Source organism: Ovis aries, chromosome 3 (genome assembly GCF_016772045.2).
Source record: "Ovis aries strain OAR_USU_Benz2616 breed Rambouillet chromosome 3, ARS-UI_Ramb_v3.0, whole genome shotgun sequence".
NCBI lineage: Eukaryota > Metazoa > Chordata > Mammalia > Artiodactyla > Bovidae > Ovis > Ovis aries.
This window is the reverse complement of record NC_056056.1, coordinates 208163620-208187536: the sequence shown is the minus strand read 5'-3', so window position 1 is coordinate 208187536 and position 23917 is coordinate 208163620. Positions and strand designations below refer to the sequence as shown.

Genomic DNA, 23917 nt, shown 5'->3' with positions numbered 1-23917 from the left:
AATCACCAGTTCTAGTGCTGGTCTGTTCCCACTTTCTTGCGGCTGATTCTTGGAATTGTGTAAGGTGACGATTATGGGCTTCCCTGTTGGCGCAGATGGTAAAGAACCTGCCTGCAATGCAAGAGTCTCAGGCTTGATCCTGGGTTGGGAAGATCCCCTGGAGAAGGAAATGGCATCGCGCTAGTCTGGGCATCATGTAATTTACTTCTACCACATGGTTGGGATTTCAGCATCTGCAAAACAGCTCAAAGGATATGGCTCAGAATGTTAGCTATAGCCATGAGGAGGAACTAAAAATCCTTGACTTTGTTTAGGGTTAAACTATTATTATTTTGTCCTATTTGACTGTTTTCCTTTGTTTCTGAAATTTTTTTTTCATTTCTGTGATTAAATTTATTCTTTGGCTAAGGTTTTTCTACAGAAAGAAGCAGGTGGAGGACATGAAGGTGGTCTGTCCTGAGAAGGCTCCGTAAGGTCCTGCTCCATAGCATTCTCATTGTTCACTCATTTTTTCAGGGGAAAGAAGTGCTAAGAAATGCTAAGAAGTGCTATGTCAGGGAAAGAAATACTTGGATGAATAATATTTTTATGAAACATTATTATTTAAGGATAATAATAGAGAACAAAGTACAAACAATAAGTGTATACATAGGTCATGTTCCCCAACCCAGATCTACAAAGAGAACATTCACAGCACCATAGAATCACTGTTGCCTCCCAATAGCCGTGTCCTCCTCTCCAGGGAAGACTGCTTCCCTAAGCCTTGTACTGCCATAGGGTATTTTCTCAGTTTTTGAACTTTATGTATAACCATACAGAATGTTTTCTTTCGTGTCTAATTTTTTTTTTATTTCAAACTGTGTTTGAAATTCACTCATGATGTTGTTTATGGCAACACTGTATTCATTTTTATTACTATAGAGTATTCCTTTGAATGAGCACATGACCATGCATTGATCCATTCGACTTGTGGCAGACATTTGAGTTTGTTGCCAGGTCTTGACCATTACAAATACAATGGTGCAAATTACCATGATGATGACTTTTGGAACAAATATTTATTATGTCTTTTGTGTGTTTAATTCTGTCTGATATTTTCATTTTCTTAATGGTATGGTGTACTTCAAGTTACTCATCTTAAGTTAATTCATTCACCTTTTTTACTGTACATGTAGCGCTCCTTCAGTCAGTCAGTTCAGTTCAGTCACTCAGTCATGTCTGACTCTTTGCAACCCCATGGACTGCAGCACATCAGGCTTCCCTGTCCTCTCTCATCTCCCGCAGCTTGCTCAAGCTCATACCAATTGAGTTGGTGATACCACCCAATCATGTCATCCTCTGTCACCTCCTTCTCCTCCTGCCTTCAGTATTTTTCAGCTTTGGGGTCTTTTCCAATAAGTCAATTCTCCCCATCATGTGGCCAAAGTATTAGAGCTTCAACTTCAGCATCAGTCCTTCCAATGAATATTCAGGACTGATTTCCTTTAGGATTGACTGAAGTCCAAGGGACTCTCAAAAGTCTTCTCCAACACCACAGTTCACAAGCATAAATTTTTCAGTCCTCAGCTTTCTTTATGGTCCAACTCTCACATCCATACATAACTACTGGAAAAACTATAGCTTTGTTGGACCTTTGTCAGCAAAGTAACGTCTCTGCTTTTTAATATGCTATCTAGGTTTGTCATAGCTTTTCTTCCAAGGAGTAAGCATCTTTTAATTTCATGGCTGCAGTCACCATTTGCAGTGATTTTGGAGTGCAAGAAAATAAAGTCTGTCACTGTTTTCATTGTTTCCCCATCTATTTGCCATGAAGTGATGGGACCAGATGCCATGATTTTCCTTTTCTGAATGCTGAGTTTTAAGCCAACATTTTCACTCACCTCTTTCACCTTTATCAAGAGGCTCTTTAGTTCCTCTTCACTTTCTGCCATAAGGGTGGTGTCATCTGCATATCTGAGGTTATTGATATGTCTCCCAGCAATCTTAACTCCAGCTTGTGCTTCATCCATCCCAGCATTTCACATGATGTGCTCTGCATAGAAGTTAAATAATCAGAGTGACAATATACAGGCTTGACATACTCCTGTCTCAGTTTTGAACCAGTCCATTGTTCCAGTCCATAGAACTCCTTAAATCCTTCTAGAAAGAACTTTGTCTACTCCAAAACCACAAAAATGTTCTCTGAGAGTATCTCACAGAAGTGTAATTACTTTTCTTTTGCATATGACTATACACTTCCTCCAGGATTGATAACTGTGTAGCGTAAGGGTCAAGTGTCGTGTTTTCATATGGGCATCCAGTTGACTCAGAATCTTTCTCTGGAAGGCTATTCCCTACTGCAGTGCCACCTTTGTGATAAACAAAAGGGCACATATGTCTGGGTACTTCTTCTAGACTCTCTATTCTGTTCCACTGTGTCATTTGTCTATCCTTGCACCTGTACCACATTTTCTTAATTATTGTAACTTTATAGTAAATCTTGAACCTTCCCTGGTGGCTCAGATAGTAAAGAATCTGTCTGCAAGGTGGGAGACCTGGGTTTGATCCCTGGGTTGGGAAGATACCCTGGAGAAGTGCATGGCAACCCACTCCAGTATTCTTGACTGGAGTGTCCCCATGGAGAGAGGAGCTTGGTGGGCTATAGTTAGGGGGTCACAAAGAATCAGACATGACTGAGTGACTAAGCACACATAGTAAGTCTGGGTAACTTTAATTTAAAGAAGTTATGTTGTTGCTATTCTTCCTAACTGCCTTGGTCATTCTTGGTTTTTGTATTTTGTATACATTTTTGAGCTGAAGCTCCATACTTTGCCATCTGATGTAAAGAGCTGACTCATTAGAAAAGACCCTGATGCTTAGAAATATTGAAGGCAGGAGGAGAAGAGGACAACAGAAGATGAGATAGTTGGATGGCATCACTGACTCAATGGACATGAGTTTGGGTAAACTCTGGGAGTTGGTGATGGATAGGGAAGCCTGACGTGTTGCAGTCCATGGGATTGCAAAGAGTCAGACATGACTGAGTGACTGAACAACAACATAAATTTTGAATCATCTTGTCATGTTTCACACACAAAAAACCATCAGGGAATTTTATTGAGGTTAGCTTTAATCTGTATATAAATTTGAGAATGGTTTATTTTGACAACATTGAGTTTCCCAATTCATTGACAAAATATATCCCCTCATTCAGTTACGTCTTGAATTTTTCTCAGATGTTTTGCACATCTTTACCTAGGTTTTCTCCTAGGCATTTTATGGGTTAGACGTTACTAGTATTTCCTTTAGTGAAGGTTTTCTAGGAATGAATTCTCTCTGAACTTTATCTGGTTTCCCCAAATGTTAGGTTAGTATTTTGCTTTAATCCTTCTTTCTTTCTTTTCTCTCCCTCTCTCTCTCACTCTGATTTTCTCTCTCTTTCTCTGTCTTGCTCTAGCTTTCCCTCTCTCTCCTCCTTTGTCCCTCTCCTGCCCCATTTTCCCCCTGAGTATGTAAAATATTTCTGGATTAAGTTGCAGACAGGATGCTCCATTATCCCTCTCCCTCCCCAACAACAACAACAACAACAAAATACTTCAAGGAATTTCCTTACATAACCACAGTTCAATCAAACCTTTAGAGATATCAGCCCCAGATAACATCTAAGTGCAACCACATGAGAGACCCCAAAGATAGAACTGCCAAGTTGAGTATTTTCCAAATTACTGACCAGGAAATTATGATTTAAAAAAATTCCTTAAACTGCTAAGTTTGGGGGGAAACTTTGTTCTACAGTATTGTTAACCGGGCACTTACCATGTAACCAGCTTTTCTATATAGAGGAATATTTATCCTCTCATCTTCCATTTTACTATTTCTACTTTATATTGATCTAATGTGCTGATAGACTCATTCTCTAGTTCTTAATTTCAGCTGTTAACTTTTTCAGCTGTAGAATTTTCATTTGTTTTTGTTATAATTTCTCTGCCAAGACACACATCTTCTTAATTAATTATTTCAGGACTTTAATCATGGCTATTTAAATTCTCTGTCAGACTATAAAACTCTTAGAGGAAAACATAGGCAGAAGATTCTTTGACATAAATTGCAACAAGATCTTTTTGACCAACCTTCTAGAGTAAAGAAAATAAAAACAAAAATAAACAAATAGGACCCAATTAAACTGAAAAGATGTTCAACATCACTAATTATTAGAGAGATGTAAAACTGCAGTCAGGTATTACTTCACGCCAGTCAGAATGTCTATCATTAAAAAATCTACAAACAATAAATGCTGGAGAGAATGTGCAGAAAAGGGAATCCTACTACATACGGGTATGTAAATTGGCACAACTACTACGGAGAATAGTATGGAGGTTCCTCAAAAAACTAAAAATAAAACTATCGTATGACTCAGCAATCCCACTCCTGGGCACATACCTGGAGAGAATCATCATTCAAAAAGACACATTCATCCTAATGTCCACTGCAGCACTATTTACAACAGCCAGGACATGGAAGCAACCTAAATGTCCCTCACAGGAGGAATGGATAGAGAAGATGTTGTACATATATAAAATGGAATATTACTCAGTCGTAAAAGAATAAAGCTGTGAAATTTACAGAGACATGGATAGACCTAGAGATTGCTATGTTCAGTTTAGTTCAGTTCAGTCGCTCAGTCATGTCCAGTTCTTTGTGACCCCATTGACTGTAGCACAAGAGGGCTCCCTGTCCATCACCAACTCCCAGAGATTACTCAAACTCATGTTCACTGAGTTGGTGATGCCATCTAAACATCTCATCCTCTGTCGTCCCCTTCTCCTTTTGCCTTCAATCTTTCCAGTATCAGAGTCTTTTCAAATGAGTCAGTTCTTCACATCAGGTGGGCAAAATACTGGAGCTTCAGCTTCAACATCAGTCTTTCCAATGAACATTCAGGACTGATTTCTTTTAGAATGGACTGGTTGAATCTCCTTTCAATCCAAGGGACTCTCAAGAGTCTTCTCCAACACCAGAGTTCAAAAGCATCAATTCTTTGGTGCTCAGCTTGACTAGATGGGCCTTTGTTGGCAAAGTAATATCTCTGCTTTTGAGTATGCTATCTAGGTTGGTCATAACTTTTCTTCCAAGGAGTAAGCATCTTTTAATTTCATGGCTGCAGTCACCATCTACAGCGATTTTGGAGCTCAAAAAAAAAAAAAAAAAGTCTGACACTGTTTCCACTGTTTCCCCATCTATTTGCCATGAAGTGATGGGACTGGATACCATGATCTTTGTTTTCTGAATGTTGAGCTTTAAGCCAACTTTTTCACTCTCCTCTTTCACTTTTACCAAGAGGCTATTTAGGTCTTCACTTTCTTCCATAAGGGTGGTGTCATCTCCATATCTGAGGTTATTGATATTTCTCCCGGCAATCTTGATTCCAGCCTGTGCTTCATCCAGCTCAGTGTTTCTCATAATGTACTCTGCATATGTTAAATAAGCAGGGTAGCAATATACAGCCTTGACATACTCCTTTTCCTGTTTGGAGCCAGTCTGTTGTTCCATGCCCAGTTCTAACTGTGGCTTCCTGACCTGCATACAGATTTCTCAAGAGGCAGGTCAGGTGGTCTGGCATTCCCATCTCTTTTAGAATTTTCCACAGTTTATTGTATTGCACATAGTCAAAGGCTTTGGCATAGCCAATAAAGCAGAAATAGATGTTTTTCTGGAACTCTCTTGCTTTTTCGATGATCCAGCTGATGTTGGCAATTTGATCTCTGGTTCCTCTGACTTTTCTAAAACCTGCTTGAACATCTGGAAGTTCACAGTTCACATGTTGCTGAAGCCTGGCTTGGAGAATTTTGAGCATTACTTTGCTAGTGAGATGAGTGCAATTGTGAAGTAGTTTGAGCAATCTTTGGCATTGTCTTTCTTTGAGATTGGAATGAAAACTGACCTTTTCCAGTCTTGTGGCCACTGCTGAGTTTTTCAAATTTGCTGGCATATGGCGTGCAGCACGTTGACAGCATTATCTTTTAGGATTTGAAATAGGATTTTTTTTTTTTTTTGTAGAATGAAGTAAATCAGAAAGAGAAAAACAAATACTGTATAACATCACTTATATGTGGAATCTAGAAAAATGGTAGAGAAGAACCTACTGCAAAGCAGAAATAGAGACACCAACATAGAGAACATCATATGGATACTAAGAGGGGAAATGAAGAGTGGGGTGAATTGGGACATTGAGATTGACATATATACACTATTGATGTGCTATGCTGTGAACTTAGTTGCCAAGTTGTATCCAAGTCTTTGCAACCCCATGGTCTATAGCCTGCTAGTCTCCTCTGTCCACGGGGATTCTTCAGGAAAGAATTGTGGAGTGGGTTGCCATACCCTCCTCCAGGGGATCTTCCCAACCCAAGGATCAAACCCAGGTCTCTCAGATTCCAGGCAGATTCTTTACTTCTTTAGCCACCAGACTCAGAAGCCCTACACTATTGATACTAAGTATAAAATAGATATTGCTTGGAGAATCCCATAGACATGGAGCCTGATGAGCTAAAATCCATAGTGTCACAGAGTCAGACACGACTGAAGTGACTTAGCATGCATGCACACATAAACTTTGCCAATAAAGATCCATCTAGTCAAGGCTATGGTTTTTCCAGTGGTCATGAATGGATGTGAGAGTTGGACTGTGAAGAAAGCTGAGTGCCAAAGAATTAATGCTTTTGAACTGTGGTGCTGGAGAAGACTCTTGAGAGTCCCTTGGACTGCAAGGAGATAAAACCAGTCCATCCTAAAGGAAATCAGTCCTGGGTGTTCATTGGAAGGACTGATGCTGAGGCTGAAACTCCAATATTTTGGCCATCTGATGCAAAGAGCTTACTCATTGGAAAAGATACTGATGCTGGGAAAGATTGAGGGCAGGAGGAGAAGGGGACGACAGAGGATGAGATGGTTGGATGGCATCATCGACTTGATGGACATGGGTTTGGGTGGACTCCGGGAGTTGGTGATGGACAAGGAGGCCTAGCGTGCTGCAGTTCATGGGGTCACAAAGAGTTGGACACAACTGAGCAACTGAACTGAACACATAAAATAGATAAATAATAACTTATTGTATAGCACAGAGAACCCTATTCAGTGCTCTGTGGTGACCTAAATAGGAAGTAAATCCAAGAAAGAGGGATATGTGTGTGTGTGTGTGTGTGTGTGTGTGTGTGTGTGTGTGTGTGTGGTTGTTGTTTGGTTGCTGAGTTGTGTCTGACTCTTTTGTGACCCAATGGAGTGTAGCTGCAACACTCCTTTGTCCATAGGATTTCCCAGGCAAGAATATTGGAGTGGGTTGTCATTTCTTTCCCCAGAGGATCTTCCCAACCAGGGATGGAACCCCAGTCTCCTATTTGGCAGGCAGATTTTTTTTTACCACTGAGTCACCTAGGAAAACCTTAAATGTATATATAATGTATTAAATTTGCTGTGCAGCAGAAGCTAACACAACGTTGTAAAGCAATTATGCTCAAATAAAAATTAATAAAAATAAACAAAATAAACTCTCTGTCAGATAACTCTAAGAGCCAAATACTCTGGGAAATTTTTTTAATGTTTCTTTTTCCTCTTGTTTTCCATGAGATCTCTTTTATATAAGTGTTTTTAAAATCACAAACATTGTTGATAAAAAAATGTACAAATCCTTCAGGAAAGATTTTGTTTTGCTTCTTCTATTTAGGGGTAGATTAAGGATAGAGCAAATTATTTAACTCATTCTTAGGGCAAACCTTGACTTTAAAGAAGAATCGTGGCATTGTCAAGACCAGGGCTATTCATAGAGAAAGGAACACTAAGACAATGGTAACTTTACCAGTACATTACAGCTTTCATCTCAGCTCCATCACTAGGTTGTTATTATTATTATTTTTTTAATTTTGAACTTTTTACTTTGTATTGAGTTTGGTGATTAACAATGTTGTTACAGTTTCAGGTGAAGCAGGCAGGGACTCAGCCATACATATACATGTATCCATTTCCCCCCAAACTTCCCTCCCCTCATAAAAATTATTTTACTTAACCGAATTTCCTGTTCTTCAACGCTCCCAACCCTCTAATCATCGCTCTTTTGTCAGGAAACCACACCCAGGTGCTGCCCCAGTGCAATGACTCTGTGTCTGAACAAGTAGGGTCTGCAGCCTCAGAGGAGAGCGCCCCCTATTGCTCAGGTGAGGGTCCCATAGGACAGAAGACCCTTTTCATTCCCCAGGTCAACGCCCCATTGTCCCATTTCTCTCTCCTCAGACAGCAGACAGCTCCGCCTGGTGGACGGGGGCTGTCCCTGCGCCGGGAGAGTGGAGATCCTTGACCAGGCCTCCTGGGGCACCATCTGTGATGACGGCTGGGACCTGGACGATGCCCGCGTGGTGTGCAGGCAGCTGGGCTGTGGAGAAGCCCTCAATGCCACGCGGTCTGCTCACTTCAGGGCGGGATCAGGGCCCATCTGGCTGGACGACCTGAACTGTACAGGAAAGGAGTCTCACGTGTGGAGGTGCCCTTCCCGGGGCTGGGGGCGGCACGACTGCAGACACAAGCAGGACGCGGGGGTCATCTGCTCAGGTCCGCGCTGCACACTGTCCACAGGCTGGGGGAGGGGTGGGGCCCTGGAGGACGGGGGTCTGAGCCCTGAGGGAGAGATGCTGAAAGGACCAGAGAAGGAGGATTCCTCCTATGGAGCTTGTCTTTCCAGCAGACTTGAAGACTAGATGCTTTCACTGCCTCCTGCAGCAGCTGAGATTCTGGTATTTTCTCCTCAGTAGTTTTTCCTGGCAGAGCCTTTTCTCAGTTTTCCTTGAAATCGGGGCTCACTCTTCTGGTACATATGGTAGAGAAGTCTTAAAGCCAAGGTGCTAGTTTTTTTGTTTTGTAACAAGTTACCACATAGTTAATGGTTTTAAACAACACAGTTACTTCCTTACACTTCTGTAGCTTAGATGTCCAGCAGGAATCTCACTGGATGGAGATCGAAGTTTCAGTAGGTCACATCACCTCTGAGCCTCTGGGAACGAATCTGTTTCTTGTTTTTTCAAGCTTCTAAAAACTGCCTGCCTGCCTTCATTCATAACCGCCTTCTGTTCATCATCAGACCAGCAACGCTCCACCTCTCTAACTGTTATCCATATTCATATCTCCCTCTAACCAGAACGAGGAAAAGTGTTCCACCCTAAAGGATAGTGAGTCTAAGACTGTGATTAGACTGTTCTCAGGTGGTTAATCCATCATATTCCAGGGTAATCTCAGTCCTTACCCTTAATCACATCTGTAAAGTCCCCTTTGCCAGATAAGGAAACAGTCACAGGTCCATTACTCTATCTGCCTCTGCACTGTCCACGTCACATCCCTTTCATACACTCTTTTAGATGTTTTGTCAGGAAGCAGGAGTCAGCTCTCTCTCCCTGCAGGTGTCCAGGGTGGTCTTCCTCTCAGTTCATATCCACTACATCATGGTGGTAGAAATATTTAGAAAGACAGACACAGATGGACAAAGTCAGGTGAAAAGGAGACAGGTTTCACTCTGGTCATCTAGTGGATTTGCTTCCTCAGCTGGGTCATAGATGAATTTCACAATTTTGGGGAGAGAGGAAAACCCAGAGCACTGAGTGAGGTGCTCACTGTGTCCTGTCTCCTCCTTTTCAATCTCAGAGTTCCTGGCCCTCAGGATGGTGAGCGAGGACCAGGAGTGTGCTGGGTGGCTGGAAGTTTTCTACAATGGGACCTGGGGCAGTGTCTGCCGCAGCCCCATGGAAGACACCACTGTGTCCGTGATCTGCAGACAGCTTGGCTGTGGGGACAGTGGAAGTCTCAACACTTCTGTTGGTCTCAGGGAAGGTTCTAGACCCCGGTGGGTAGATTTAATCCAATGTCGGAAAATTGATACCTCTCTCTGGCAGTGTCCTTCTGGCCCTTGGAAATACAGTTCATGCTCTCCCAAGGAGGAAGCCTACATCTCCTGTGCAGGTGACTTATGTTTGTTTTCATGTCTGTCCCAACCCTGTAGGAAGTTATTAGTGAGATTTGATATTTTAAAATCTCAGTGATATGTTTAAGTTGAGTTTATAAAATGAAGTTTGGATGGAGCTAATTTAATCCACATGTTCCAAACTTGCTTTATTAAAAGTTTTTAATTGATATAATTGACATAACATTATATTGTTTGCTGTGTAGAACATAATGCTTATATATTTGGTATATTGATAAATGATCACTACAGTAAGTCTAGTTATACCCATAACCATATATATAGTTAAATATTTTTCTTGTATTATAGGATGTTTAAGATGCATTTTATCATCATCTTTCAAATAGACAGTATGGTATTCACTGTAGCCACCATGCTGTATGTTATATCTCTTCACCTATTAATTTTATAACTCAAGTTTATACCTTTTGACTACATTTGCTCACACCAAATTCCCCACCTCTGGCAGCCACCAACTACTTAGCATCTCTGAACTTGCTTTTTGTTTTAAGATTACACATATCAATGAGATTTTATGGTATTTTTCTATCTCTGTCTTATTTGCTTCACCTAACGTAATGCCCTCAAGGTCCATCCTTGTTGAAACTGGCAACATTTTCTTCTTTTTTATGGGTGGATATATGTCTGTATTACATTTTCTTTATCCATTCATCCATCAGTGAAGACTTATCTTGTTTGGCTCTTGTATATATTGCTATAAAATACTAAAAAGTAATGCTGTTAAAGTGCTGAAGTCAATATATCAGCAAATTTGGAAAATTCATCAGTGGCCACAGGACTGGAGAAGGTCAATTTTCATTCCAATCCTGAAGAAGGGCAATGCCAAAGAATGTTCAAACTACTGCACAATTGTGCTCATTTCACATGCTAGCAAGGTTATGCTCAAAGTCTTTCAAGCTAGGCTTCAGCAATAAGTGAACTGAGAACTTGCAAGATGTACAAGCTGGGTTTAGAAAAGGCAGAGGAACCAGAGATCAAATTGATTGGTTGGATCATAGAGTAAGCAAGAGAACTCCAGAAAAACATCTGCTTCATTGACTAGACTAAATCCTTTGACTATGTGGATCACAACGAACTGTGGAAAATTCTTAAAGAGATGAGAATACCAGAGCACCTTACCTGCCTCCTGAGAAACCTGTATGCAGGTCAAGAAGCAACAGCTGGAACTGGACATAAACCACTGACTGGTTCAAAATTGGGAAAGGAATTTGTCACGGCTGTATATTGTCACCCTGTTTATTTAAGTTATATGTAGAGTACATCATAGGAAATGCCAGGCTGAATGAATCACAAGCTGGAATCAAGATTGCTGTGAGAGATATCAACAACCTCAGATATGCAGATGACATCACTCTATTGGATGAAAGAGAAGATGAAATAAAGAGCTTCTTGTTGAGGGTGAAAGAGGAGAGTGAAAAAGTTGGCTTAAAGCTCAACATTCAGAAAACAAAGATCATGGCATCTGACCCAATCACTTCATGGCAAATAAAAAGAGAGAAGGTGGATATAGACATATTTTCTTTTCTTGGGCCCCAAAATTACTGCTGATGGTGACTGTAGCCATGAGATTAAAAGAGGCTTGCTCCTTGGAAGAAAAGCTATGACACACCTAGACAGAGTATTAAAAAGCAGAGCCATCACTTTGCTGACAAAAGTCCATATAGTCAAAGCTGTGTTTATTTCAGTAGTCATGTATGGATGTGAGAGTTGGATTATAAAGAAGCTGATCGCCAAAGAACTGATGCTTTTGAATTGTGGTGCTTGGATGCCACAAGTGAATTGTGAGTCCCTTGGACAGTGAGGAGATCCAACCAGTCCATCCTGAAGGAAATCAACTCTGAATATTCATTGGAAGGACTGATGCTGAAGCTGAAGCTCCAGTACTTCTGCCACCTGATGAGAAGAGCTGACTCATTGGAAGATACCAATGCTGAGAAAGACTTAAGGCAAAAGGAGAAGTGGGCCACAGAGGATGGGATAGTTAGATAGCATCTCCAGTTCAGTGGACATGAATTTGAGCAAACTCTGGGAGATAGTGAAGGACAGAGGAACCTGGCGTGCTGCAGTCTATGGGGTTGCAAAGAGTCAGACACAACCTAGCAACTGAACAAATATTGCTGAACTGAACATTGGGTTTTCAAGTTAGTGTTTCCTTCAGATAAATACACCAAAGTGAAATTGCTAAATCGTATGGCAATTCTATTTTTAATTTTTGATGCACCTCAATACTGTTTCCATAGGGGCTGCATCAACTTACATTCCCTCTAAGTGTGCAAAAGCTTTCCTGCCTCTTCACATTCTCCTCAACTCCTGTTATTTCTTCTTTTTGATAAAAGCCTTTCTAGAGGGTATGAGGTCATATCTCATTGTGGTTTTGATTTGTATTTTCTGATAATTAGTACTGTTGAGCAGGTTTTCATGTACCTATTGGCAAGTTGTATATATTCTTTAAAAAAAATTATCAGTTTCTCTGCCCATTTTTTGAAAGTCATATTATTTGATTTTTGCTACTAAGTTATGTGAGTTCCTTGTGTATTTTGGATAATAATCTTTATCAGAAATATAATATGTAAATATTTTCTCCAGTTCCATAGGTTGCTTTTTCATTTTGTTGATGATTTCCTTAATTGGGCAGAAGCTTTGTAGCCTTATGTGGTTCCAACTGCTTGTTTTTACTCTTGTTCCTTTTGATTTTGGTGTCAAATCCAAAAAATCCTCACAAAGACTGATGTCAACGATTTTATTTTCTGTTTTTTTTTTCCTGTAGAAATTTTGTGGCTTCTGGACTTGTGATCAAGTCTTTAATCTATTTTGAGTTAATTTTTGTGTGTGGGGTAAGATTGTGGTTCAGTTTCATTCTTTTGCACGTGGCAGTCCCGTTTCCCAATGCCATTTACTGAAAAAACTGTCCTTTCCTCATTGTATGTTCTTGGCTTCTTTGTCCAAAATTAATTGACCATACAAATGTGGGTTTTGTTTCTGGACTCTCTATTCTGTTCCATTGATCTCTGTGTCCATTTTTATACCAATAACATACTGTTTTGATTAATATAGCTTTGTAATATAGTTTGAAAACAGGAAGTATGACACTTCCAGCTTTATTACTGTTTCTCAAGATTGCTTTGGTATTCAGCTTCTTTTGTGGTTCCATGCAAATTTTAGGATTGTTTGTCTGTATCTGTGAAAATTTCCATTGAAATTTTGGTAAGGATTGCAGTGAATCTGTAGAATGCTTTGGGTAGTATGGGCATGTTAATAATATTAGATTTCCAATCCATGAGCACAGAATATTTTCCATTTATTTGAGTCATCTTCAGTAAGTTTCATCAGTATCTTATAGTTTTCAGTGTACAGGTCTTTCACTTCCTTGGTTAAATTTATTCCTAGATATTTTATTCATTTTCATGCAAGTGTAAATAGAATTGTTTTCTCAGTTTCTCCTCATGGCAGTTTGTTGTTAGTGCACAGAAATGCAACTGATTTTTTTACATAGATTTTTCATTCTACAACTTTACTGAGTGTATTATTCCTTGTATTTTTGGTGAAGTCTTTGGGGTTTTCTACATATAATATCATGAAAGGGAGTCTCCTTCCTCATGACTCTGATGGCAAAGAATCCATCTGGAATGCAAGAGACCTGGGTTCAGTCCCTGGGTTGGGAAGATCCCCTGGAGGAGGGAACGGCAACCCACTCCAGTATTCTTGCCTGGAGAATCCCAATGGGCAGAGGAGCCTGGCAGGCTGCAGTCCTTGAGGTCGCAGAGTCAGACACGACTGAGCGACTAACACTTCACTTTTCAATCTGCACATAGTGTCAGTTTTGCCTCTTCCTTTCAGATTTGGATTCTGATTTTCTTTTCATTGCCTGATGGATCTGGACGGGACTGCCAAAACTAAGTTGAATAAAAGTGGTGAGAGTAGATAATTTTGTCTTGTGTCTGATTTCAGAGGAAAAGCTTTTGGTTTTTTACAGTCAAGTATGATATTAGCTGTGAACTGCTCATATGGCCTGAATTATATTGAGATTCAGTCCTTCTATAACTACTTTGTAAAAGAGTTTTTATCATAAATGGATTTTGAATTTGTCAAACATTTTTCTGCATCCTTTGAGATAGGAGTTTTACTTTCATTTTCTGTATTTGGTGTATCACATTGATTAGTTTGTGAATGTTGAATTATCCTTGCATCCTTGGAACAAACATCACTTGATCATGGTGTATGATTCTTTTAGTGTATTGTCAAAGTCAGTTTTCTAATATTTTGTTGACGATTCTTGCACCCATGTTTATCAGAGTATTAGCCTGTAATTTTCTTTTCTTGTGGTGTCCTTATCTGGTTTTAGTATCAGAATAATGTTGGCCTCATAAAATGAGTTTGGAAGTGTTTCTTTCTTCTGTTTTTGGAAGAGTTTGAGAAGGCTCCACCACTAAATATCGTTACATTGGGAACTGGGATTTTGAAAATGAATGTGGAATGAAATAAATAAATGTTGGGGAGGGCGACATAGTTAAACCATAGCACCTTACTTCCTTCAACATTTCTCTCTCTCTCTGTTTCTCTCTCTCCTTCCCTCCCCCTCCACATACACAAACACACACACCCCATTCAGGTACACATTGAATGGTATGCTGGATGTTGCCTGAAACCCACCGCTAAGAATGTGGTGAGAGATATTTCAAAAGCAGAGGCTCACTCCCTTCCTTGCCTCTCTTTTTTCATCTCTTCGTCTTTTCCATTTGAGGCCAGAGGCAGTAAACTATTAGACCTTTTATTGATGATATTTTTCCTACAATTAAACACTGAGAATTGAGAGGTGGTAAAGTCTTTGACCATGAAAATGAGCAACCCACTCACAAAGGTCCTGCCATCATTTTCTCAGAGATTCTCTGCATAGAGTGGGTAGGAGGTTTGATAGGATGATCTGGAAAGAATATACAAATTTTGATACTTTATGACAGGTACTATTTACCCTTCTGTTTGTGTGTGTGTGTGTGTGTGTGTGTGTGTGTGTGTGTGTGTGTTGCTTTGAATTTGTATTTATTTCTCTTGGCTTCAATTCTTTTATATATACTTTTCAGTATTTTGTTTGTTATTTCTGCATCTTCTCAATACAAATTTTTCTCAGTAGGTTTTTTTTTTACTCTATTGCAAAAATTTCTTCCTTACTCAATGTGTACATATATGTGTCCATATATCTTCTCAGAATTCTGCTAAGTCTTTCCTGCATATTTCCTTTCTAAGAGATTCCTAACCATCACTATGGGCTTTTCTGGTGGCTCAGACAGCAAAGAAACTGCCTGCAGTGCAGGAGACCTGGGTTCGATTCCTGGATAGGGAAGATCCAGTGGAGAAAGGAATAGCAATCTACTCCAGTATTCTTGCCTGGAAAATCCTATGGACAGTGTAGCCTGGTGGGCTGCATTCCGTAGGTCACAAAGAGTCAGACACGACTGAGCAACTAACACACACACACATAATGAACACTGCATTGTAGATCAATTATCTTCCAATTAAACATAAATTTAAAAAAGAGTTTCCTTTTACAACAGTAGTCTTCACTTGCCCACTTGTCACACTGAGTAGTAGGTAAGAGCAGCTTATAATCTATTTAATAATTTTCCATTAAAATTACATATGTGAGATTTTGAGTATAAATTATCTCTGTTCTTCTGGACTAATCATTTTTACTATGAGCTATTATCATAGGCTATTACCAGTCACTGATATTTGGTTTACTATTTCACTGATTAGTGTGGATTTAAAGAAGTTTTATTTTACTGAATTTTATTCATCTATTCATTCATTCAGTAACTATTTATCAAGCCCTTATCTAGGTATTTAGAAAAGGTTTTCCATAGATACTTGTTGGATGAGTGCATACAATGTGCAGGCACTGTCCTAATAGCAGAAACATGGCACATATAAGATATACAAGGTCCTTCTTCTAATGGACCTTTTATTCAGAGGGGGCGTATGTGTACATTTGTAGATGGCTGTGTTTATATTTGCTGTGGGATGTGAAGACTGATAAACAAGTAAATATTTAAAGTAATTTCAGCTGGTGATCAGATGCAGTGAAAGTTTCAGCCCAGGGCTTAATGAAAGAGCCTGTGTCTTCACGTGTCATTTGCACTGACCCAAGGGCCTTAGATAATCTTATTTGGGGACAGGACCACCCCCAGCTATTCCTGATCCACTGTTTCCCTATTTTGTGCAGGAAGAAGACCCAAGAGCTGTCCAACTGCTGCCCCCTCCACAGGTACATCAGCCCCGTCCCCTCCCCTGTGGCTCCCAGGGGCTCCTTCCTCCCACCAGGGCAGTCACAGGAGGGGCTGCTACCTTTTCAGACAGAGAGAAACTCCTGCTCAGGGGAGGAGAGACCGACTGCTCAGGGCGGGTGGAGGTCTGGCGCAACGGCTCCTGGGGCACCGTGTGTGATGACTCCTGGAGCCTGGCAGAGGCTGAGGTGGTGTGTCAGCAGCTGGGCTGTGGCCAGGCCCTGGAAGCTGTGCAGGCCACCATGTTTGGCCCTGGAAATGGGAGCATCTGGCTGGACGAGGTGCAGTGCGAGGGCTGGGAGTCCTCCCTGTGGGACTGTGCTGCGGAGCCCTGGGGGCAGAGCGATTGCAAGCACGAGGAGGATGCTGGTGTGAGGTGCTCTGGTGAGCGAGGGGCTCGGGGTCCACCCTGGGTGAGCTGGGGCAGTGCGGGGCAGTGGGCTGGGCCGGGCATGGTGGGGAGTTTGTGTTCAGACAGTGTCCAGGTCCTGGGGCTCTGATCTAGGATGGGGGAGCTGGGAGGGTGGGACACTGGTGTTGTGGAGACTGAGGGGTGATTTCAGGCTCTGGAGGGAAAAATCAGTTTGCCCTGCATTCTGGCCAATTCCCTTTCCTCACACTGCTGATTTTCTCTTTAGGTGTAAGGAAAACATTGCCCCTGACTCCAGCAGGTACTGTGAACATCCATGGGCTGGAGAGGATACTCAGGTCTGGGGACCTGTTCTGTGGCTCTCTGACAGCTCAGGAGAGGAAAGAGCCTGAGGAGCCCTGGCTGGTGGGGAGGAGCCCAGGGCATTATGTTGGGGAACTCCTCTGCCTTGGTTCCTGGGGCCACATTTTTCTCATGACTGGGGTCCAAGGGAGACTGGTTTCTGTGTTGCAGAATCTAAGGTTCTCCCACTGGCCTCTGTGTGTTGCTCCTCATCAGTGAGGTGTGGGTCCCAGGACTGTTTGATGCTCTGTCTCCTGAAGCCCAAGGAGAAGAGATGAGCCGGGTCCTCAGAGGCTGTCTCAGCAGGGCAGCTCCCTGACAATCCCCAGCTCTGCTTTGGGGCCACTCTGGCCGGAGTGGAGTTGACCCATCTCAGGATGAGACCTGGGGGAACCAGGTCACTGTCAGTTAACTTGTGTCTGAGGCTGGGATGCCATTGTCTGGAGTCCCTGGAAATGCTGGCACAGGGGGTTTCTCTATGCCCAGGACCTTCTCCACACCCTGTTGCCTTGTTCTCTTTAGGATCCAGACCAGTTTCAAGTCCTCTCCCTGGCATCTTCTCCTTGCCTGGGGTCCTCTGCTTCATCCTGGGGTCCCTTCTCTTCCCGGTCCTCGTCATCCTGGTGACTCAGGTGTTCAGATGGAGAGCAGAGCGCAGAGGTGGGCTGCAGGGGGAACTGGGGACCAGGGAGAGTGTGTGGGGGCAGGAGATGGGACAGGTGTTAGGAGGGGAACCTAGGCCAGGTCACTGTTGTGAGTCCGAAGAACTCTATGCACTGTGTGCTGAGCGCTAAGGGGTGAGTAGACAGAGGTTCTTAGGTCTGGGGCGTGAACTCTCATAAGTCATGGCCTCTCCTATGAAAGCAGACAGAGTCAGGGCTGAGCTGTTAATTGAGGTCAGACGAGGGGAGAAGGTGCTGACATGGTGCATGGGCTGGAAGATGATGCGGAGGTCCAGGCAGCCTCCATGTGAACATCAGGGAGATTAAGAGTGGGCCTGCTGGACCAGGGTGTCTGGGGTGGCATCTCTGATCTGCTGGGGGATCTCTCAGCCTCATCCTGCTATGAAGATGCTCTTGCTGAAGCTGTGTATGAGGAGCTCGATCACCTTGTGACTCAGAAGGAGGGTCTTCTGGGCAGCCCAGGTGGGTGTCTCTGTCTGCCCTCCTGGGACCCCTGGTTGCCACACCCACTGGGTGTGTGCATTCTCTCAGCATCTGCAGACCCCATACATTCCCCAAGCTCACAGAGGTGGCTCTTGAAAGTGGCAGGATGGCCTCTCACAGCCCTGTGAGCCCCCAGCCTCTGTCTACACTGCAAGAGCCAGACCTGCCCCTTCTCAGCCTTAACTCAGGTCCTTTGGGTGTGGGGAGGGTCCTTCTGTGTGTTTTTTTTCTCCACTCTAGGCTTCCTGTCAGATGGTGAGGACAACAATGACTCCAGATCTGCTCCAGGTAATAGAGGTGGACCTGCTTCAGCTGAGTGTTGCGGAGGAGAGTTTCCCTCCTCATAGAGAGGAGATGTAAGGGGAACAGTCTTCCTCTGATGGACCGGAGGGATCCTTTGTGTCCAGATCGGGTCTGTCCTTCTTCTCTGGCTGTTCTGTGATGTCTCACATTTGGGGCTGGGCTCCCTGTGTTCAGAATCACAAGAGACACACACTGGTTTTAAAAATAACATCTGTAAAGCACAGTTTGTCAAAATACTTTAGTAATGCTCAATGGTGGGAGAGTTGCTTTGAGATCTATATTTTCAATTAGGAAATATTAAGATATGTTAAATCATGTTTTGGTTTATGGATACATCAAAATGAAACATGGTCTCAGAGAAAAAAATATTTTGAAACAAGGAGTGACTTGTGCCTCTATTTAGCAGCTCAGACACTCTGGGTCAGAAGAGATCTTAGGTATTTCCCAGACCAACCCACTTACTGTGGGTTCATCTGACCCCTGCTATGCTCTCAGAAGCCCCAGATCAGAAGACCTATGCCCTTGGTGAGGGTTATGATGATGCCGAAGAGGTACCAGTGCCTGGGGCTCCTCCTACCTCTGAGGGGAGTGCGGAGGAAGTGCTCGCAGAGAAGGAAGATGGGATGAAGTCTGAGACAGGTGAGTGGGGTTAGCTGATCCCGTGTAATCTTTGGTCTCTGTCCTGGAAAGGGTGAATTTGAGCTCCTCAGTGTCCAGCCTTGCTACAGTTTCTCATGCATTTGAGAATCTCATGCATTTGATGGATTCCCTGGTGGCTCAGATGGTAAAGAATCTGCCTGCAATGCAGGAGACCCGAGTTTGATCAGGTTGATTGGATTGGATCAGGAAGATCCCCTGGAGAAGGGAATGGCTACCCACTCTAGTATTCTTGCCTGGAGAATCCCATGGGTAGAGGAGCCTGGCGGGCTACAGTTCATAGCGTTGCAAAGATTCAGACACAACTGAATAACTAGCACTTCACTGCCTGGAGGCAGGTCTTCTCAGAGCTCCTGTGTGAGCACAGGTCTCTGTGATGCAGGGTTTCCACATGAGCTGAGGCCCCAGAGAGTAAATGGACTGGATCTGAGAGGACAGCTGGGATCCGTCCTCACTGTAACTGATATGAAATAGTCTGAGCCTCCTGCCCACCCCTGGGTCCCAGGGATGCTTTGTCATCACCACTTGCTTAACTTGCTTCCTCCTCACTGTCTGGCCCCCTTGTCTCTGTTCTAAATCATACCTCTCTTTCTTCTTTCAGGCTCTTCTCTAAACATCTTTAGAGAGGAAGCTGATCCTGGGGAAGGAGAAGAGAGCCCCTGGCTACTCCAGGGGGAGAAAGGGGACCCTGGGTACGATGATGTTGAACTGAGCGCCCTGGGAACATCCACAGTGACTTTTCCATGATGTTGTATTAAATACAAGATCATGCCGCAGATATTCTAATTGCCTGTATTTCAATAGAATAGTGCTGACCTGTGATTGTGTTATATGGAAATTTCTCAAAATGAAATATTCTGAATAAAGTAAATTTTTATTTTGCTTTGTTAATTATTACCAAGTCCCATGTCACATGCTTTTAGAGGACTGGTCCTCAAACACCATTTACCTCAAAGGAAATACACGATGAGTGCACTGCCCTGTTTTCTCACCTTCTTCAAAGGCTAATGAGGGCATGAATTTGCCCAGAATCACAGATGCTCCAGCTCACTCTTGCTTAGAAAACATATCTAAACTTGGTCCACATTCACACCCTCCTTCCTAGCAAGATGACCTTGTTGACTGAAAAGTATAGTCAGAACCTGGTAGAGTTATTTTATTTGGTGGGAATACTTAGGACTCTAAGCCCTGGAGGCAGCATCTCAGTAGCTCTGAGAAAACTGCTCCAAAGAGGCAGCAGGGGAAGTCAGGCTGTATACAAGTCTGCAACAAAGGGAGCAGGCAGTCTGAACATCAAAGATCAGGTGTCAAGTTAAGGAATGTAGCGTTCTATGTGTGGGAAGATGCAAGCCTCTGGACTCACTGGATTCAATGCTTCCACATGCAGCTCAGCTATCTGGGGCAACCCTGGTTCCCTGTTCACCTTAAGGAGCGGCAGACAGCTGCTGCTTGCATTCCCCAGCTCCTCAGCAATCACCATGCGGGGTGGCAGCATCCCCTAGATCAGTTTTGGGAGCCCTCATTCACAGCTGGAGACCAGAAATCATTGATGGCGGTGACATTTCTTGTTTATTGATGTGGCAGGAGATATTTTCATTTCACAAACTCATGGGAAAAACCCAGTCCTGAACATTCCTGTATGTTCTTCCCTGAGATGTCACATCATCTCTTTTTAACCTGTTCTTGGGCACCAACTTGGGTGTGGATTTCAAAGCGGGAATTTGCTGGTGGGAGAGAATGGATACAGCTTTCCTTATCCTGCTTAAGTGTTCATGGATCAGTTAAAACTCTAACTCTAGGCAACTACCTCTGCCTTTTCATCTCTCATTCCCTAGGTTACTTGATCTTTTTATTCCTCAAGCCGATATAGATTCCTCCTTGCTCTTCTCCCATGTCTAGTTGGTTATTAAATCCTTATAAATAGATTCTTTCCATCCTTGCCTACTGTTTCTTCAGAACGTTGCCATTTCTTGTCTGCCCAATTATCTATCCTTCTGAGCAAATTATATCAGCTCATATCTCTCTCTAAGTTGATGGATGGCAAATTAGTGCCCACCCACAGCCTGAATGCACGTGGGAGAAGAGGGGAAGAAGGTGGAGACCTAGACAGAGGGGTTCCAGAAGAAGGGATAGATGGGAAAATCAGGTACGTTTGTCTATTTACGTTTTAAAGATGTGGATAGAGGGGCCTGATATGATTGAATTCTTAAAGGAAGAATTTCAGACTAATTGGCTCCTCTGAAAAACAAACTGTTTCAAGATTGCTTTAATCTGGTTACTACTGAAAAAGTAAATGTGATCCTGCTGTGATTCTTCAGGGTAGAAAGGGTTGTCATGTAGGAATGGCCAAGTAAAGATTACATTTCACAACATCCCCTCCCCCCAATTCCATTTTGGACACGTGGAGAGGCTGCTGAACTAATATAAGACCTGAGAGTGATGGCCTGCTGTGAGTTGAACCCACCCAGCCCCTGGCTGATGGCTCTGCATGGTGTCCAGGGCTCCAACCTACAGTCACGCTTGCAGTCTTCATAGTTCTAGGCTGTGCTTGGGGATTAGAAGATGCCCAGGAGTTCTCCCAGGGCAGTTCACATGGCTACTCATCACTGGGAAGTGATGAAATAAATGACATATGATGAAAGAAATAAAGTATACCCACCAAGAAGCTCAGGGAACTCCAAAAGACGCAGATAAACAATCAAATTCGGGGAAAGAATATGTGAACAAAATAAGATTGAAAAATGATTATTTATTATTATTATTATTATTATTGTTTTCAATTTTTGGTTTCCCTGGGTCTTTGTTGACACCCATGGGCTTTCTCTAGTTGCAGCAAGCGGGCACTGCTCTTCTTTGTGGACAGCAGGCCTCACTGTGGGGGCTTCTCTTGCTGTGGAGCACAGGCTCTAGGTGCACAGGCATCAGTAAGTTGTAGCATGCTGGCTCCTATTGGCAGTTTGCGGGTCCCAGAGCACAGAGTAGTTGTGCCCAGGCTCTGAGGTGCTCTGCAGAATAAATTCAGTTTTTGTTTTTTTTTTTTTTTCAGTACAGAGACTAAAATCATAAAAACGGAAGCAAACAGGAAGTTTGCTGATGGTTTAGTGGTTAGGATTCGATGCTTTCACTGCTGTGCCTGTATTCTATCCTGGTCAGGCAACTGTGCAATGAGGCAAAAACAGAGATCCCTCAAGCTGTGCAATGAGGCAAAAAAAGAGAAGGAACCAAACAGAAATTATGTTGCTTAAGATTGCAATGAATGAAATGCAACAAAATAAAAAATGCTACAGAGAGCAGCAGCAACAGCAGAAGAATTTTTGAGGCACAAGACAAGAAAATTGAAATTAGCCAGCCAGAGGACAAAGAAGAAAAAAGACTAAAAAGGTGTGAAAGAACCTGTGCGAACTCTGGGATAACGTTCACAGTAACAACCTGCACATTATTGGAGTCCCAGAAGGAGAAGAGAGGGAGAAAGGGACAGAGATTGTATTTAAAGAAATAATACCAGATAAGTCACACATCTGATGAGACTTAGGCAACCAAGTTCATGGAGCTAATAGGTCACCCCTCAGAGTTCACTCAAAATGATCGTCTCCAAGATGCATTGTTTATAATCAAGCCAAAGAGAGAATTTTAGAAGCATCAAGGTAAGAGCAAACGCTCACAAAAAAGAAATTCCCTTGAGAATATCAGTGGACTTCTGAGAAGAAACCTGTCAAGCCAGGAGAGGAAGGGATGATATACTCAAACTGATGAACCTGCCAGCCAAGAATACTTTATTCAGGAAGGTTGTCTTTCAGAAATGAAGACAAGAAAAAGACTTTCCCAAACAAACAACAGTTGAGGGAGTTCACCAACACAGGTTTGTCTTACAAGGTTGCTGAAGCGAGTTCTTCAGGCTAAATGAAGGATGTTAATTATTACATGAAAGAAGTGAAATTATATACCAGACTTGTAAATGTAAATGTGTAATCCAATACGGAATACACTGAACATGGTAGTGTGTTAACCAGTTAGCTCTAGTCTAGAAAGTGAAAGTGAAGTCGCTTAGTCATGTCCTACTCTTTGTGACCCCATGGACTGTAGCCTATCAGGCTCCTCCGTCCATGGGATTTTTCAGGCAAGAGTGCTGGAGTGGATTGCCTTTTCCTTCTCCAGGGGATCTTCCCGACCCAGGAATTGAACCCGGGTCTCCCTAATTGTAGGCAGACGCTTTACCGTCTCAGAGAAGGCAACGGCAAACCCACTGCAGTACTCTTGCCTGGAAAATCACATGGATGCAGGAGCCTGGTAGGCTGCAGTCCATGGGGTTGCGAAGTCGGACATGACTGAGAGACTTCACTTTCACTCTCATGCATTGGAGAAGGAAATGGCAACCCACTCCAGTGTTCTTGCCTGGAGAATCCCAGGGACGGGGGAGCCTGGTGGGCTGCCGTCTATGGGGTCTCACAGAGTCGGATGTGACTGAAGCTACATAGCAGCAGCCGTAGCTTTACCATCTGAGCCACCAGGGAAGTATTAAAATAACTATACAGAAAGATATTTTGTTAGTGATATACAATATAAAGAGAGGTAAATTCTGACATCAAAAACAGAAAGTGTAGGGAGGGGATCAAAAGGTAAAGCTTTTATATGTCATTGAAATTAATTTGTTATCAGTGTAATAGAGACTATTGTGTCTATAAGATATTTTATGCGAACCATGTGGCAACAAAAATGTGAAAACCTACAGTATATCCGCAAAAAGTAAAGAGAAAAAAATTAAAGCACATCATTATCCAATATTGTCAGTTCACAGTTCTAACTG

The 23917-nt window shown here is 42.6% G+C and overlaps 1 protein-coding gene across 1 annotated transcript in view; it reads left to right on the top strand.

The window, feature by feature from the left end:
- The window catches only part of LOC114114063 (antigen WC1.1), a 65897-nt gene extending 45887 nt beyond the window's left edge, over nucleotides 1-20010 (top strand). The window contains 11 exon segments of the mRNA XM_060413470.1: nucleotides 8094-8186; nucleotides 8263-8577; nucleotides 9661-9975; nucleotides 16215-16256; nucleotides 16345-16659; nucleotides 16914-16946; nucleotides 17510-17647; nucleotides 18040-18132; nucleotides 18394-18441; nucleotides 18952-19095; nucleotides 19715-20010. Of these exon segments, the coding sequence (XP_060269453.1) occupies nucleotides 8094-8186; nucleotides 8263-8577; nucleotides 9661-9975; nucleotides 16215-16256; nucleotides 16345-16659; nucleotides 16914-16946; nucleotides 17510-17647; nucleotides 18040-18132; nucleotides 18394-18441; nucleotides 18952-19095; nucleotides 19715-19860 (1682 nt within the window). The 3' untranslated portion in view covers nucleotides 19861-20010.
- The last annotated feature ends 3907 nt before the right edge of the window (nucleotides 20011-23917 follow it).